General features: G+C 44.5%; 1 protein-coding gene across 4 annotated transcripts in view; it reads left to right on the forward strand.

Moving 5' to 3' along the window:
• Positions 1 to 17,849, forward strand: part of epb41l5 (erythrocyte membrane protein band 4.1 like 5) — a 169,204-nt gene that overhangs the window by 58,522 nt on the left and 92,833 nt on the right. For all 4 annotated transcript variants that reach the window (XM_068034882.1, XM_068034883.1, XM_068034884.1 and 1 more), the window contains exons 4-6: positions 3,291 to 3,369; positions 6,222 to 6,266; positions 11,414 to 11,466. In XM_068034882.1, the coding sequence (XP_067890983.1) occupies positions 3,291 to 3,369; positions 6,222 to 6,266; positions 11,414 to 11,466 (177 nt within the window). The remainder of the gene's footprint in view (positions 1 to 3,290; positions 3,370 to 6,221; positions 6,267 to 11,413; positions 11,467 to 17,849) is intronic.

Below are 17,849 nucleotides of genomic sequence, written 5' to 3' on the forward strand. Positions count from 1 at the left end.
AGTAATCTCTATTTAACTCCCACCCACTAGTGAGTATAGGAATAGTAAGATATAACAGGTTAGCGCCTGGCTGGAGAAATGGTGCAGAAGTGAGGGCTTCGGATTCCTGGGGCATTGGGACTACTTCTGGGACAGGAGGGACCTGTTCAAAGTGGACGGGTGCACCTCAGTGGAGCTGGAACCCTGTCCTTGCAGGAAAGTTTAGTCGTGTGGGGGAGGATTTCAACTAATCTGGCAGAGGGGATTGGCCCCAGGATGGAATATTAGAGAGGGCAAACAAGGATCACTGAGAACTAGAAGAGTCAAATAACACTAGAATAAAGAATAGCTCAGAAATAAGAGGGACCAGACAGCAGGCAAATGCAAGGCAATCTATGTCTGGATTTGGAGTGCATGTACAAAAGTGCATATAATGTGGTAAATAAGGTTGGTGAGCTGCAGGCACAAGGCACCACGTGGGACTATGATCTAGTGCCAATAACAGAGACTTGGCTCAAAGAAGGGGAGGATTGAGAATTTAATAATTCTGGCTACAAGGTATTCAGAGTTCCAAAGAAGAGCAGGGTATTTCTTTCTGACATATCCCTCAATGAACATTACTAAAACAGATAATCTGATCACTGTCTCATTGCTATTTATGGGCGCCTGCTGTGCATGAATTGGCTATCGCAATTCCCTAATTACAACAGTGACTATGCTTCAGAAGTACTTCATTGGCTGTAAAGTACTTGGACATCCTGAGGTCATGAAAGGTGCTATATTAACGCAGCTTCTGTTTCAATAGCCTGTAATACTCCCTGTCTCAGCTTGCACATGGTCGACAGTCACTTATGTAAAATTCGGTAGAGCAGCTGGCACCCGTTTAATTGTAAAACTCTTTTTTAAAACACTGTTGCTTGATTAAACCCGATTCCTGGAAGCCGGTATCGACGAGCTGACCAGCAGGATTTATATCGCTAAGTCTGGTTCCCTTCTCGTGGTCGCAGAAATATAGACTCTGCCTACGATTGTGCCACTGAGATAAGGGAACTGGATGAAATTGTTAGGACTAGGAGCTGGCTCGTGGATGCTGGATCTCCTGCAATCTGATCTACGGAAAAACAAATGTAGAATCATCTTTAGAGCCAAAGTCGGGGTGATTTTCAATTTCACTGATGGACCGCGTCCTGTTGTTGTGGGGCACCCATTCTTTGCAGAACCCCAGCCAATTTTCTATCCAAAATTGGATGGATGATTTGCTGTCAGTTACTGCCCAGGTGACACACATTATTCCCAGAATTTATAGCACTGGGCTATTCGTGTCCATGCCAGTGTTTGTGCCACACAGGCCTCCTGCTGCCTTACTTGATCTAACCAACAATTGCGATGTGTAGAAGCAGTTAAACCAAGGCAATTCAGGGCCCGAAAACTATATTAAGATTTTTTGGAGGTGGTCACCCCGCTGCATAAAAATGTGTCTGCAGAGAGGGAATGGGTGATCGCCAGAACGACAAGAAGGACCAGGCAGGCAGGGCAGAGTCCCCATGAGGGCATCTTGTGCTCTAACCAGTATTCAGAAAGAGAGATGAGGTCCTGCAGACATAGTTTAGGGAGCTAGCAGAGAGATTGAAAAGCAGGATTTTAAAGGTAGTAATCTCTGAATTACTCCCAGTGCTATGTGCTAGTGAGTACAGAAATAGGAAGATGGAGCTGATGAATATGTGGCTGGAGAGATGGTGCAGTAGGGAGGGATTTAGATTCCTGAGGCATTGGGCCTACTGTGGGAAGTGGGACCTGTAGAAGCCGTATGGGTTGCACCTCAACAGGACTGGGACCAATATTCAGGCAGGGGGTTTTACCATTGCTATTGGGAAGGGTTTAAACTAGCTTGGCAGGGGGATGGGAACCTGAGATTGGTTCAGGATGGAGGGAAGAAAAGTTGGAAGGCAGAAAATTAGCGTGTTTGGAAGTCAGAGGAAACAATGTCTAGAAAATGGACAAGAAAGGAGTTTGGGAGTGCTAAATGGTATATATTTAAATGCAAGAAGTCTAGAGAATAAGGCAGATGATCTGAGAGCACAGATTGACACATGGGAGTCTGATATTACAGATATTAGAGACACGGCTGAGAAAAGCATAGGAATGGCAGCTCAATATTCCTGGTTACAGGGTTTTCAGATGAGTTGGGAGGAGTGGGGGGGGGGAGGGGTGGGTGGTGTGCGGGTGGTCGCATTGTTGATTGAAGAAACAGTTATAGCTCTGAGGAGGGATGATATGGTAGAAGGATCATCAAATGAGGTCACATGGGTTGAACTATAGAATAAAAAGGGGAAATCCCACTACTGGGACTACTATTGACTCCCAAATAGTCAAAGGGAGATGGGAGAGCAAATACGTAGGCAAATCTGAAGTACAAAAACAATAGGGCAGTAATAGCGGGGGATTTCAATTACCATGATATTAATTGGGATAAAATGAGTGTGTAAGGCACAGAGGGAGCAGAATTCTTGAAATTGACTCAGGAGAACTTTTGTAGCCAATATGAAGCAGGTGCAACAAGAGAAGGCACAGATCTGGACTTAGCTTTAGGGAATGAATCTGGAAGGGGTATCAGTTGGGGAGCAATTTAGTGGGAAGTGATCATAATTCACTTAGATTTAGGTTTGCGGAAGAGGACAATGAGAAACCAGGAATCAAAGTACTTAATTGGGGGAAAAGCTAATTTTACGAAGCTGAGATATGATTTTGCTAAAGTGGACTGGAAACAGCTGCTTGAAGGTAAATTGGTGCCAGATCAGTGAGAGACATTCAAGTAAGAATTTAAATCGATGCAAGATTAATGGGCATCTACTGTTGCCTGAGTGCTGACAAAAAGCGAGTGCAATTGCAGGGCCCTTCCTGAATGGGCGCAATTGGCTGAAACCCCATATGGCCAGTCTTGCGGGCGGGGCTTGCTTCTGATGATGTGATTTTTGATCCAGCATAAAAGATTGCGGAAAATGAGCATGAATGGTTTTTGGGTGTGACTCACTTGCGTTTTACATTCCGTGATCGTTTGTGCTGATTCAGTCAATTCTGCCAGGGTTGCACTGATCAAACTAGAGGAAATAAGAGGAAACTCAGCCCTGCGGTGTTCTGAAGAAAACAGGTTATTGGAGGTCCGTACTGGTATTGTGTTCACCGTTGGCATGATTAGGTTGAACGTTTTCTTGGATCATGTATTTTCTCAGATTGGAATAGCGTCTGGAACGTTGGATTATTTTTGTTCTGGTTTATGTATTGAGTCTTTTATTTTAAAATTCCCCTTGCAGTTGGCCCACCATACTGTCTTCATCTGCGGGTGAAGTTTTACTCCTCTGAACCTAACAATCTTCGTGAAGAATTAACCAGGTAAGAAAGGGTTTTGTTTCTGTCACTTGACCTTTAAGGATTATATCTGATTTAAAGGCCTGTAGAGACGTGCTGAATTTTTTTCCATTGATTTTTCTTGCTTCTCTTCCCCCTTTCTGAGGGTATTGACTGTCTGTTGGTTGAGGTGTGGAAGTGGTCAACATTGGCCATTACTCATGTCCGGGCCTCAGATAAGAGTGTTGTGAAAGCATTTTACTGCAGCAGGCACTACAACCAAGTCAGATTTGCTCAGGTTCTCGGAAGCTGGGTAGTGACGAGAAATAGAAACCCTGATGTCCATTTTCTGCTCTTTTTAACCGTAGCTAATTGTAGCAACCCTGACAGCCAATCTGCCTTAGATCAGCTAATTGTACACACAGCAGGGGAATTGAATCTGAGGCCTGCATGGTTTGACCAACAGAGGCTGAGAGTCTCCTCTGATCCCTGGGTGAGACTTGCTTATATTGAGGATGATTCTTGTTGTATGTCAATCAGTGACCGGTGTATTGTCTGGTAAAAATCTATAATGGGGACAATTCCAGTATATAGCATCTGTTCATTCACAAAATGCCCCACAAGGTCATGCTGTACTTGATATGCACAGTTTGTGGAAGTGAGGAAGTTCAGTGCCTATAGGTTCCAGTATGAACTTGGATAGAAGCAGGGTCATTGCCAGAGGTATGTTAATTCTGGAGCTGCCATTCCCCACAGTGTGCACACAGGAATGTTCAGTGCTCGATGTAAGTCAATGGCTCTTAAAAAGAAGGCATGCTGGAGCCTGTTGGTCTGCCAAGGCTCAGCACAGAATGAAGATAAATGTAAATAATAATAGCAATAATAATAGACCTGGGTGGGATAATTGAACGACAACATTCCTGGCAGCCAGTTTCAATTTTTTTTCCCCCTCAGTAAATTTCAGACCATGACATCACAATGGTTCATTCTCTAGTGGGAAATATCAAGAACAGGAGAAGCATTGGCTACCACTCTCTCTCTCTCAATACAACCTTGACTTGAAATTAAAACTCTGTGCAAACTTCACTTTGGCTGTCTTGCCACTTGTGCTGAACAAGGTGGCTCTGAGTCCATAGACCAAGGAGCTCTTGGGTCCAGTTCCCTCATCTGCGCTGAATTGATTGAGCAGCGGTGGATGCACTACAGCTGACCTTCGTTCTTCGGGTTTGAATGGGGGTGCGGGGGAGGAATCATCCAGGAATCTTGTTCTTGATTGTCATCCGCTAGAATGTCAACACATGTAGATGTCAATTTAGGACCAGATTGAGCTCAGCTGTTATGCTCCAGGTGGTAGATCCTCTTGCTGACTATCTAGATTAACAGGTAGGGTATGAGAGGCTGCCAGTGCTCACGGAACTGTACCCTAGCACAAGTCATGCCTTCAAGATAATGGGTGGGGGGGTGGATGGTGGTGATTGTTAAACAAGAAAACTGTATATGGGAAGAATAAATAAATGTCATCCAATCTTGGGGCTCAAATGATTGCTCTAAATGCTTTTAACAATTTTATTTTGTACTTTCGATGTCTGCTGCACCCCTTGACTACTGACCCTCGGATCGTGGTTATTTTGTACACAAAATGGCCCATTATTATAGCTGTAATGGCTCCCAGTTAGAATGCTTGATGTCTTAAAACTAGCTGGTGTGTTTTCAGTGCTTGAGGTAATTAGAAGTGGCCATGAAATTGATTGATTCACCACAGTGACCTGACCAGTTTTGAATTGCCAGTTTCTGTGACCTTTCTGTCTGCTTCTGTGTCCTGGGTGGCATTAATACTGTCTCGCACTGACCTTTAATAATACAGTCTTAAGTCACATGACAGAGCCACTGTGTCATTGATTGAAATGGTAAAGACTTTTCGGTGTACTGGTTTCTGGGATTTTTTTTTTCCTCTCTGGTTGTCAGGGAGTGAATTTATTTGTCCTCTTGCTGTAGTTTCTCATTTTGTAGGGCCATCTACTTTGTGGGTTGCTTTTCAAATTGTTCCCTAAAAACCTGTCGTGGGTTGTGCTTACTGCCCTTCAATTTGTCTTGTGTTTGAGATCAGTACAGAAGCCCGTCCTGTCTGTGCCGACTCTTTGCAAAAACAGCCAACTAGTCCCACTAACCCGCCCTTCCCCATGGCCCTGCAGTTTTCTCCCTTCAAGTAGTTATCCAGTTCCCTTTTGAAAGTTGCTATTGAATCTGCTTTCACCAATCTCAGGCAGGCAGTGCATTCCAGATCATTACTCGCTGCACTTTTATCATAAATTATACCTTTCAGTGGGTTTAGTTTAGATTGCTGGAAAAAGAGACATGCTGTCGAAACTTTTTGTCTTGCACTCATCAGGACAGATGCTAGAATGCCAAATTTCAAAGGGAGCAACAATTTATACTGCATGAGAACAGTGTTCTGAATGTTTGGCAAGTTGACTCTGGTCGAGGCATTGCCATGGAGAATGCACCAGGGAACTATTGTCCCCATTCTTCTGTTTAATTCAAAAAAGGCGCAACACCTGGCCATGTTCCTCTTGCCTGCAAAGGTCCCTGCATAGGAATATATGTAGCTTCTTGCAAGCATATGTGAGCCACATTGTAAGCCTGACTGATTAGCCTTATTGGTTGTAGGTGTAATTCTTAGCACACTTGGGTATCTTCAGCAAGTGCTATAGCACCCTTTTATCATGCAGTATAAATTGTTTCTCCCTTTTGAAATTTGACATTCTTGCCTTTGACCTGATGAGTGCAAGATGAAAAGCTTTGACAGCATGTCTTTTTTTTTCAGTAATGCTCAATTTCTGCACTACCAAGTAACTATTTAGTTTAGATCTTCACGCTGGTTTCTTGTTTATTTGCAGATACTTGTTTGTACTACAGCTGAAGCATGACATTCTGAGTGGCAAGTAAGTACTGTTTTGTATTACTTTGGACCAGGAGTCTGGCAATACAAGCACTGAGTTCAACCTGTTTTATGTCCTACTTGATGTTAATAGTCTTTACTGTGACCTGTCTCCACAGGATTGAAGTCATCAGGGTTTGAAGCTAGTTCAGTGAGTACTTGCACTATAATGGTGGGGCACTTAGGCATACAGACCAGGAATTTCCTAGGTTCAAACCCCAGTTTGCAATTAGCCAATTGATCTTCAGTGTTGCTGGGCTGGAGAGTGGTGGGGGATCAGCCCGGGGGTCTCTGCTCCTGATTCCTGTTCAGTGGTCCCTGCTGGAAATTGAACAACGTGAATTATGGATGAGGACAGGAGCAGGCTCAGCTGTGATTACTCCCATGGGCGATTAGCAGGTGAATGCCCCCTAGCCAGGGTTGAAGGCAAGGAACGGCCGCTGAGCAAATACCCAAAGAACTGTACTTCAGCACTGTCAGTGCCTTTAGCGAGGGGGAGGGAAGGGAATACTTTAAATGATCATCTTTATTGATATCACTTTATAATATTAACAGTAATCCGATAAAGAATTCAGGAGAACTATCTTTACCCAAAGAGTGGTTAGCATGTGACTCTCGCTACCCCATGGAGTAGTTGAAGTGAGTAGCAATGATTTTAAGTGGAAGCTAGAGCAGTACATGAGGGAGCAATGAATAGGTGGATGCGCTTATGCGGTTAGATGAAGTAGGGTGGGACAGGCAGAGACCATTTGGGCCAAATGGCCTGTTTCTGTGCTGTAAATTCTATGCGTTCTTCCCTCTCCTAGAAGTGATGGGTGAACATGCAAGCTGCTCTCTGCCCTCTGTTCAGAGGGTTGGTGCATGGTTTTTCACCCTCTTTCCCCCCCCTTCCCCCACCCCCATTGGGGAAATTCTCCTGTTGCTTTTTCATTTTGAGATTTTGTGGCATCACTGCTCCCTTAGCTTGATGATCAGAAGTGCACTATATCTCCCTGAATGCTTTAGTTTCATTAGCTGTCCTTCTAGAACATACCTGGAAAATGTTGGATATTCTGCTCATTGTGTGCCAGGCAGATGTGGGCTGTTGACCTGCCATTTGATTCGATGTACGGATGTGATGGGGTTCGACCTACTCTATATAAACCTACTAATTTGCTTTCCACAGTGAAGATCCAGTTGTCGCATCAGGAAGTCAAAGAAATTGGGAAGCCCCTTCCTTGTTGAACTTCCCCTCTATGGCAGTGCTCCAGCTTTGGATGTGGTAAAAAAGGTGGATTCTTAAGTTAGTCCTTTGACCCTGAAATTGTGCTGGAGAAGATACCAGCTGTCAAAATCTTTTAATGCATTCATTGGAAATATTAAGCATTCATCTGCCAGTATCCCATGGCATCATTTCATACCATCAGGTTTCTTCTGCTCTTAAGAATTTTATTTGGGATTGGAGCCACCATTGGAGTCCTCTCTCCCTAACATTGGGAGCGCTAGTTTATTTATTTTATTTAGAGATACAACACTGAAACAGGCCCTTTGGCCCACCGAGTCTGTGCCGACCAACAACCACCCATTTATACGAATCCTACATTAACCCCATGTTCTCTACCACATCCCCACCATTCTCCTACCACCTACCTACACTAGGGGCAATTTACAATGGCCAATTTACCTATCAACCTGCAAGTCTTTGGCTGTGGGAGGAAACCGGAGCACTCGGCGGAAATCCACACAGACACAGGGAGAACTTGCAAACTCCGCAGAGGCAATACCCAGAACTGAACCCAGGTCGCTGGAGCTGTGAGGTTGCGTTGCTAACCACTGCGCCACTGTGCTGCCCATAAATGGTGCAGGATAATCTGAAAGTGGTGCGTTTTGACTGGCCCAACTCTCATCTTCAATGTGGTTGGTGTTTGAATTAAAATAAAACTTAATTTTAAGAATGTATCACCCATTCAGTTGACGGCCTAGTTGTATTTAAATTAAAAGGGTGGGAGTTCTCAGTCCAGTGTATGGACACTTTTTATTCAAATGTTTTTCTCAGGGCATGGGTGATACTGCAAAGGCTACATTTACTGTCCATCCCCTGGAGGATAGTGGTGGGACTTCTCCTTGAATTGTTCATGGGGTGATGGTGCTTCTGCAATGCTGTTTGGGGAGTTTCAGTGTTTTATCCCAGCGATGAAGAAGGAATCATAACCGGTCCAAGTCAGGATGCTGTGTGACTTGGAGCGAAAATGATCATGTCCTAATGACATTGATACTCTTGTTCTTAAGTTTCTGGAAGCTGTGCCTCCTTGATGTTCAAGACTGTTACGACCAGGTGAGAAAAGTGTCTAGGGATCCCTTTCAGCCTTCACCTGGTCTTACTGTAACAGGGTTTAAGTTTAAACACACTATGTTTTGAGCTCACTCTTGGTGAATCCTTGTTCACCTCTTTCCAAATATTAGGTAAAGAAATGAGGACAAACAGGCTTTCTTAGGTTTAAAGAAGAAAAGTGAAATTTATTTAAACTTGAACTCTGATTCGGTTAATGCCTACGGATACACGTCACACCCATGCTAGCATGCATACGCAATGCACGTGCAGATAGGGACAGAAAAGAGCAGAAGAGAAATGAAGTGGAGAGGTTTGAAGCAATATCTGAAGAGTTTCTTGTTACTGTGCTTCGAGCTCACTGTAGAGTCCTTTCATAGGTAGTTCTTGCTTGTAGCTAATACTTGCTTTTCGTTAGGGCCCAGTATTCTTCTTAAACCTTGTTCACTGTAGGAGACTTTTCTCTCTTGGGGTTCATGTGTCTTCAGTGGATTCCAAAGCTGGTGAGAAAGAGATGAGAGCAGAAAGGAGAGAGATGTTTTCAATCCTGGAGCCAGGAGCTTTCCTGTCTTCAAACACACTGTTGCTCCAATTTAAAACTCTCAGTTCAGAACTCTGCAATAGCCAGTTAGTCATGTGACTAAACTGGTCTGACCACATCCGTTCCGTGTATGGGAGCAGGGACAGGTTCCTTTGTTCCAACACTGTCTACTAGTATGCAAAAATATCTTTCCAGCTCGAGGCCTGTTAATTCCTTGTAATAGCCCTGCTTTTCTTCGCAGCAACAATTTGAAGTTTAATGTCCATGTGGCGAAATTAATGTGCCTCATTCTTGGCAGGTGGGGGCCTGCGTGACAAAGACCAATACAGTGACACCGTTCATTTCTTTAAAGGTTGTTTAAATATTGCCAAAACTGATTCAGTATTTCATAGCACCAATCATCAATATAAAAGTCTATAGTACTAAAAACAGAAGTTTTGAAATCTTGACCAGTGTATTTAGAACCATAGAAAGATTACAGCACAGAAGGAGGCCATTCATCCTGTTGTGTCTGTGCCAGCCGAAAAACTAGCCGCCCAATCTAATTCCACCTTCCAGCACCTGGTCAATAGCCTTGCAGGTTACAGCATTTCAGGTGCATGTCTAGATACATTTTAAAATAATTCAGGGTTTTTGCCTCCACCTCCATTCCTGGCAGTGAATTCCAGACACCTTCCACCCTCTGGGTGAAAACATTTTTCTTCATGTCCCCTCTAATCCTTCTACCAATCACCTTAAATCTGTGCCCCCGGTAATTGACTTCTCCACTAGGGGAAACAGGTCCTTCCTATCTATCTAGGCCCCTCTTAATTTATTCACTTCAATTAAGTCACGCATCAGCCTCCTCTGTTCTTAGGAAAACACCTGATGAGCATTTCTAGCCTATCCAATCTTTCCTCATAGCTGCAACTTTCAAGCCCTGGCAACATTCTTGTAAATCTCCTCTGCACTCTCTCTTCAGAGCAACTATGTCCTTCCTGAAATGTGGTGCCCAGAACTGTACGCAATACTCCAACTGAGGCCGAACCAGTGTTTTATACAGTTCCAGCATTACATCCCTGCTTTTGTATTCTATACCTCGGCCAATTAAGGAAAGTATTCCATATGTTTTCTTCACTTTATCTACCTGTCCTGCCACCTTTAGGGACCTTTGGACATGCACGCCAAGGTCTCTCACTTCTTCTACCCCTCTCAATATCCTTCCGTTTATTGTGTATTCCCTCACTTTATTTGCCCGCCCCAAGTGCATTACCTCACGCTTCTCCGGATTGAATTCCATTTGCCACTTTTCTGCCCACTCAATTAAACCATTGATATCATTCTGGAGTCTGCAGCTATCCTCTTCACTATCAACGATACAGCTAATTTTTGTGTCATCAGCAAATTTCCCAATCATGCCTCCCACATTTAAGTTCAAATCATTAATATATACCGCAAACAGCAAAGGACCCAACACTTAGTCCTGTGGAATGCCACTGGAAATCATTTTCCATTCACAAAAACATCCATCGACTGCAACCCTTTGTTTCCTGTCACTGAGCCAATTTTGGATCCAACCTGCCACATTCCCCTGTATCCCATGGGCTTTCATTTTACTGACCAGTCTGTCATGCGGGACCTTGTCAAATGCCTTACTATGGAATTAGTGTAGGATTAGTATAAGTGGGTGGTTGATGTTCGGCACAGACTCGGTGGGCCGAAGGGCCTGTTTCAGTGCTGTATCTCTAAACTAAACTAAACTAAAACTAAATATCCACTGCACTACCCTCATCAATCCTCCTTGTTGCTTCCTCAAAGAATTCAATTAAGTTAGTAAGACATAACATTCCTTTAACAAGTCCATGCTGACTATCCCTGATCAGTTCATGCCTTTCTAAGTAACAGTTTATCCTATCCCTCAGGATTAATTCTAATAATTTACCCACCAACAAAGTCAGACTGACAGGCCTATAATTATTTGGCCTATCCCTCACACCAGCAAACACCATCAGTTCTTCACCAGGAATCATCATGTTTGTATATGAATCCAGCTAGCTTGTTTATGCAACCTTGTTCACTACAAGGTAAATGAACACAATTCAGGTTAACTTGACCTTCTGTGTAGGAAAACATTTAACTTTTTACTTGCTGCCTTCCTTGAAGGCCAAAAAGTGATTGGCGTCACATTGGGTGGTTAAATGTGGGCACGGGTCCACATTCCATCACCCTATGGCACAGTGCCACAAGCTGCCGTGAGTGAATCTTATTTTTGGATGTACTATTATAAAATAAACTGTTTCTTCTTTCTTGTTCTACAATCCAGGTTAGAATGCCCTTTTGACACATCAGTCCAGCTGTCAGCCCATGCCATTCAGGGTGAGACTTCTCCACTGATTGTTCATTCGTTTGTTTGTTTTTTGTTTGTTGAATGCTTGCATTAAGGTTAAAAAGCTCTGTCCTGCTCAATGGTAAGCTGAAACTCAAAGGCTCTCAGGGTGATGTCTGATGAACACAACATCTGGAGGAGTTTTCCCTTTCACTTTTTTAGAATTTAGAATTTAGAACATTACAGCGCAGTACAGGCCCTTCGGCCCTCGATGTTGCGCCGACCTGTGAAACCATCTGACCTACACTATTCCATTTTCATCCATGTGTCTATCCAATGTCCACTTAAATGCCCTTAAAGTTGGCGAATCTACTACTGCTGCAGGCAGGGCGTTCCACGCCCTTACTACTCTCTGAGTAAAGAAACTACCTCTCACATCTGTCCGATATCTATCACCCCTCAACTTGAAGCTATGTCCCCTCGTGTTTGCCATCACCATCCGAGGAAAAAGACGCTCACTATCCACCCTATCTAACCCTCTGATTATCTTATATGTCTCTATTAAGTCACCTCTCCTCCTCCTTCTCTCCAACGAAAACAACCTCAAGTCCCTCAGCCTTTCCTCGTAAGACCTTCCCTCCATACCAGGCAACATCCTAGTAAATCTCCTCTGCACCCTTTCCATAGCTTCCACATCCTTCCTATAATGCGGTGACCAGAACTGCACGCAATACTCCAGGTGCGGTCTCACCAGAGTTTTGTACAGCTGCAGCATGACCTCGTGGCTCCGAAACTCGACCCCCCTACTAATAAAAGCTAACACACCATATGCCGCCTTAACAGCCCTATTAACCTGGTTAGCAACCTTCAGGGATTTATGCACCTGGACACCAAGATCTCTCTGTTCATCTACAGTACCAAGAATCCTCCCATTAGCCCAGTACTCTGCATTCCTGTTACTCCTTCCAAAGTGAATCACCTCACACTTTTCCGCATTAAACTCCATTTGCCATCTCGCAGCCCAGCTCTGCAGCCTATCTATGTCTCTCTGTACCCGACAACATCCTTCGGCACTATCCACAACTCCACCGACCTTAGTGTCATCTGCAAATTTACTAACCCACCCTTCTACACCCTCTTCCAGGTCATTTATAAAAATGACAAACAGCAGTGGCCCCAAAACAGATCCTTGCGGTACACCACTAGTAACTAAACTCCAGGATGAACATTTGCCATCAACCACCACCCTCTGTCTTCTATCAGCTAGCCAATTTCTGATCCAAAGCTCTAAATCACCTTCAACCCCATACTTGCGTATTTTCTGCAATAGCCTACCGTGGGGAACCTTATCAAACGCCTTACTGAAATCCATATACACCACATCCACTGCTTTACCCTCATCCACCTGTTTGGTCACCTTCTCGAAAAACTCAATAAGGTTTGTGAGGCACGACCTACCCGTCACAAAACCGTGCTGACTATCTCTAATGTACTTATTCTTTTCAAGATGATTATAAATCCTGTCTCTTATAACCTTTTCCAACATTTTACCCACAACCGAAGTAAGGCTCACAGGTCTATAATTACCAGGGCTGTCTCTACTCCCCTTCTTGAACAAGGGGACAACATTTGCAATCCTCCAGTCTTCCGGCACTATTCCTGTCGACAATGACGACATAAAGATCAAGGACAAAGGCTCTGCAATCTCCTCCCTAGCTTCCCAGAGAATCCTAGGATAAATCCCATCTGGCCCAGGGGACTTATCTATTTTCACACTTTCCAAAATTGCTAACACCTCCTCCTTGTGAACCTCAATCCCATCTAGCCTAGTAGCCTGAATCTCAGTATTCTCAACAACATTTTCTTTCTCTACTGTAAATACTGACGCAAAATATTCATTTAACACTTCCCCTATCTCCTCTGATTCAACACACAACTTCCCACTACTATCTTTGATTGGCCCTAATCTAACTCTAGTCATTCTTTTATTCCTGATATACCTATAGAAAGCCTTAGGGTTTTCCCTGATCCGATCCACCAATGACTTCTCGTGTCCTCTCCTTGCTCTTCTTAGCTCTCCCTTTAGATCCTTCCTGGCTAGCTTGTAGCTCTCAAGCGCCCTAACTGAGCCTTCACGTCTCATCCTAACATAAGCCTTCTTCTTCCTCTTGACAAGCGCTTCAACTTCTTTAGTAAACCACGGCTCCCTCGCACGACAACTTCCTCCCTGCCTCACAGGTACATACTTATCAAGGACACGCAGTAGCTGCTCCTTGAATAAGCTCCACATTTCGATTGTTCCCATCCCCTGCAGTTTCCTTCCCCATCCTACGCATCCTAAATCTTGCCTAATCGCATCATAATTTCCTTTCCCCCAGTTATAATTCTTGCCCTGCGGTATATACCTGTCCCTGCCCATCGCTAAGGTAAACCTAACCGAATTGTGATCACTATCACCAAAGTGCTCACCTACATCTAAATCTAACACCTGGCCGGGTTCATTTCCCAGTACCAAATCCAATGTGGCATCGCCCCTGGTTGGTCTGTCTACATACTGTGTCAGAAAACCCTCCTGCACACACTGGACAAAAACTGACCCATCTAAAGTACTCGAACTATAGTATTTCCAGTCGATATTTGGAAAGTTAAAGTCCCCCATAACAACTACCCTGTTACTCTCACCCCTGTCGAGAATCATCTTCGCTATCCTTTCCTCTACATCTCTGGAACTATTCGGAGGTCTATAAAAGACTCCCAACAGGGTAACCTCACCTCTCCTGTTTCTAACCTCAGCCCATACTACCTCAGTAGCCGAGTCCTCAAACGTCCTTTCTGTCGCTGTAATACTCTCCTTGATTAACAATGCCACACCCCCCCCTCTTTTACCATCTTCTCTGTTCTTACTGAAACATCTAAATCCCGGAATCTGCAACATCCATTCCTGCCCCTGCTCTACCCATGTCTCCGAAATGGCCACTACATCGAGATCCCAGGTACCAACCCATGCTGCAAGCTCACCCACCTTATTCCGGATGCTCCTGGCGTTGAAATAGACACACTTTAAACCAGGTTCTTGCTTGCCAGTGCCCTCTTGCGTCCTTGTAACCATATCCCTGACCTCACTACTCTCAACATCCTGTACACTGGCACTACAATTTAGGTTCCCATTCCCCTGCTGAATTAGTTTAAACCCCCCCGAAGAGCACTAGCAAACCTCCCCCCCAGGATATTGGTACCCCTCTGGTTCAGGTGAAGACCATCCTGTTTGTAGAGGTCCCACCTACCCCAGAAAGAGCCCCAATTATCCAGGAAACCAAAACCCTCCCTCCTGCACCATCCCTGCAGCCACGTGTTCAACTCCTCTCTCTCCCTATTCCTCGCTTCGCTATCACGTGGCACGGGCAACAACCCAGAGATAACAACTCTGTTTGTTCTCGCTCTAAGCTTCCACCCTAGCTCCCTAAATTTCTGTCTTAAATCCCCATCTCTCTTCCTACCTATGTCGTTGGTGCCTATGTGGACCACGACTTGGGGCTGCTCCCCCTCCCCATTAAGGATCCCAAAAACACGATCCGAGACATCACGAACCCTGGCACCTGGGAGGCAACATACCAACCGTGAGTCTCTCTCGTTCCCACAGAACCTCCTATCTGTTCCCCTAACTATGGAGTCCCCAATGACTAATGTTCTGCTCCTCTTCCCCCTTCCCTTCTAAGCAACAGGGACAGACTCTGTGCCAGATACCTGTACCCCATTGCTTACCCCTGGTAAGTCGTCCCCCGCAACAGTATCCAAAACGGTATACCTGTTGTTGAGGGAAACAGCCACAGGGGATCCCTGCACTGCCTGCTGGTTCCCTCTCCTTCCCCTGACGGTAACCCATCTACCTACTTCTTTTACCTGAGGTGTGACTACCTCCCCATAACTCCTCTCAATAACCTCCTCCGCCTCCCGAATGATCCGAAGTTCATCCAGCTCCAGCTCCAGTTCCCTAACGCGGTTCTCAAGGAGCTGGAGTTGGGTGCACTTCCCACAGATGCAGTCAGCAGGGACACTCTTGTCGACCCTTACCTCCCACATTCTGCAGGAGGAACATGCAACTGCCTTAACCTCCATTCCCACTATTCCAAATTCCCAACAAATCTACTGAAAAACCAAAAAAAACAAAAAGTCAAAACTTGTTAGGTTAGCAATCCAACGGACAGAACTTCCTAAATAAAAAGCTTACCTTATCAACACACCAGAGTCCTTTTTTTATGGTTAGAGTAGGAGGGTGGGTGGGAGACACTACACGTGTAGTGTCTCGGGTACAGCCACCACACAAATATATACCTTTTTCCTTACCCAGCAGTCCCCTGGTCCTCCGAAAACAAAAGGGAATTCACTTTTAAACTTACGCTGAAATTGACTTCACAGCTGTAAGCCCGTTCACGCACCTCCGTTGCTATCCACGCTGCAGTCACCGAAACTAAAACTCAGAAGTAGGAAATGATGAACATGGTGTCTTATCATGATAGAGGGGTCAACAAGTTTGTCTCTTGTTCTTGAGCTTCTTATGGCTGTTAACTTGGTCATGTCAAATGGTTTGTGCGATCTTTTGCTTCCATACATGATGTCACCTTGCCATCTGTTCCACATTTGAGTAAATTAGAGCAGAAACATGTTCCAATTGGCCTGCAGAACTGTGTAACTGAGGTCAGGGTGATCCAGGAGAGTGTGCAGTGAGCAATGGTATCCATGCAGTAGGATCCAGGAATTTTTTGCGGGTAGCAAATTATTGGATTTCTCCATACAACAATAATGCCTTTTTTTTTTAAAAAACGAGGTCTAATAGTTCTAACTCCTGTATTTAAAAAAAAAAATTCTTGGGATGTTGCTGGCAAGGCTGTCATTTAATGTCCACCCCCTAGTTGCCCTTGAGCAGGTGGTGGTGGACCACACTTCACGATATTGCTGAGAAGGGAATTCCAGAATTTTGACCCGGTGACAGTGAAGCATAAATCTGCTTGAAGCACCGACTCAGTCATGAGATAACTTGCCCGTTGCTACTGCTTAGAATTCCTGATCCAGGCACAATGTCGGTGGAATCTCTCTGTTCCTGTTTTGTTCGTTCCGCTGTCCTATTCTTGTACTCCCCAACCTCCTACCCCACCCGTTGCGCTGCACATGCTCTCTTTCCTTTTAGTCTTGCTTGATTGTCTTCTCTGTTTAGATCTCATGTTCTCTTCTGTCTTGGAAGCAGAGCTGGATGTGTTGGGTGAGGAAGATGGGGGGTATCTGTAAATGTTCTGATCTGAATTAAACCTACATAACCTGCAGACATTATATTAGTAAAGTAGCCCATTTCTGCACAGGGTTTTTTTTATTTTGTAGTGTTGGGTGCATTGTCATTCATGTAAAACTATAACTTTTAACAGTAAGCATAAAGAAGGAAAGACTTGTATGACATCAGGATGGCTAAAAGTGCTTTGCAGCCTTCACCTTGAGGTGATTTTGAAGTTTTGTCCCTGCTGTAATGTCAGAAACGTGCCAACCAATTTGCACACAGTAAGGTCCACAGGAAACAGTGTGGTAATGATCAGGTAATGGGCTGCTTAGTGATATTGGTTGAAGGATAAATATTGGTCTGGACACTGGGGGAGAACTCCTCTCCTCCTCTTCAAAATGGTGCCGTGGAATCTTTTACATCCACCTGAGAGGGAAGGTGAGGCCTTGTTTTAACATCTCATCTGAAAGACGGAACCTCTGACAGTGCAGCGCTCCCTCAGTACTGCCCTAGAATGTGTGCTTAAGTCTCGAGTGGGATTTGAAACCCCCAACCCATTGACTCCAAGATGAGAGTGAACCATGGCTGACAGTAGCCATCAGGGAAGTTGTGAAGAGGAATGACTAACACTGATATTAAATAAGCCAACCACACACCTCCAATGATACAAAATACTGCAGACGCTAGAAATCAAAAACAAATAGCAAATGCTGGAAACTCTCAGCAAGTCAGGTACAGCATCTGTATAGGAATGGCAAGTTAACATTTCAGGCATTGCCCTTCATCAGAACTAAAAGATGCGACAGATGATCAGTGCGCGAGAGGGAGGGAGGGGAGAAATCGACACAGGAGAAGAAATGGCATGAATTGTAAAATGAGCAGGTGGAGAACGGGAAGTGGTTAACTGACAGAATTACTTCGAAATGCAAGACAAGAGGAGGCGTCGTGGTAGAAATGAGAGAATTGAAAGACTTTCACAAGACGGAGGGAATGTGTAAATATTTAAAGCATTTTAGTTAAACTGGAGAGGGCAAACAGAAAAGCAGCCTTCAGTGGTCTGATGGAAGGCAAAGGCAAATCAGCCCCAAGGGTGCAGGCCAACCTGCCTGTGGTGTACTGAAGGGAGAATCTTAATCCCAATTGCCAAACCTCTCCTTCCCCCATCCA

The sequence above is a fragment of the Heterodontus francisci genome, chromosome 7 (assembly GCF_036365525.1).
Source record: "Heterodontus francisci isolate sHetFra1 chromosome 7, sHetFra1.hap1, whole genome shotgun sequence".
Classification (NCBI taxonomy): Eukaryota; Metazoa; Chordata; class Chondrichthyes; order Heterodontiformes; family Heterodontidae; genus Heterodontus; species Heterodontus francisci.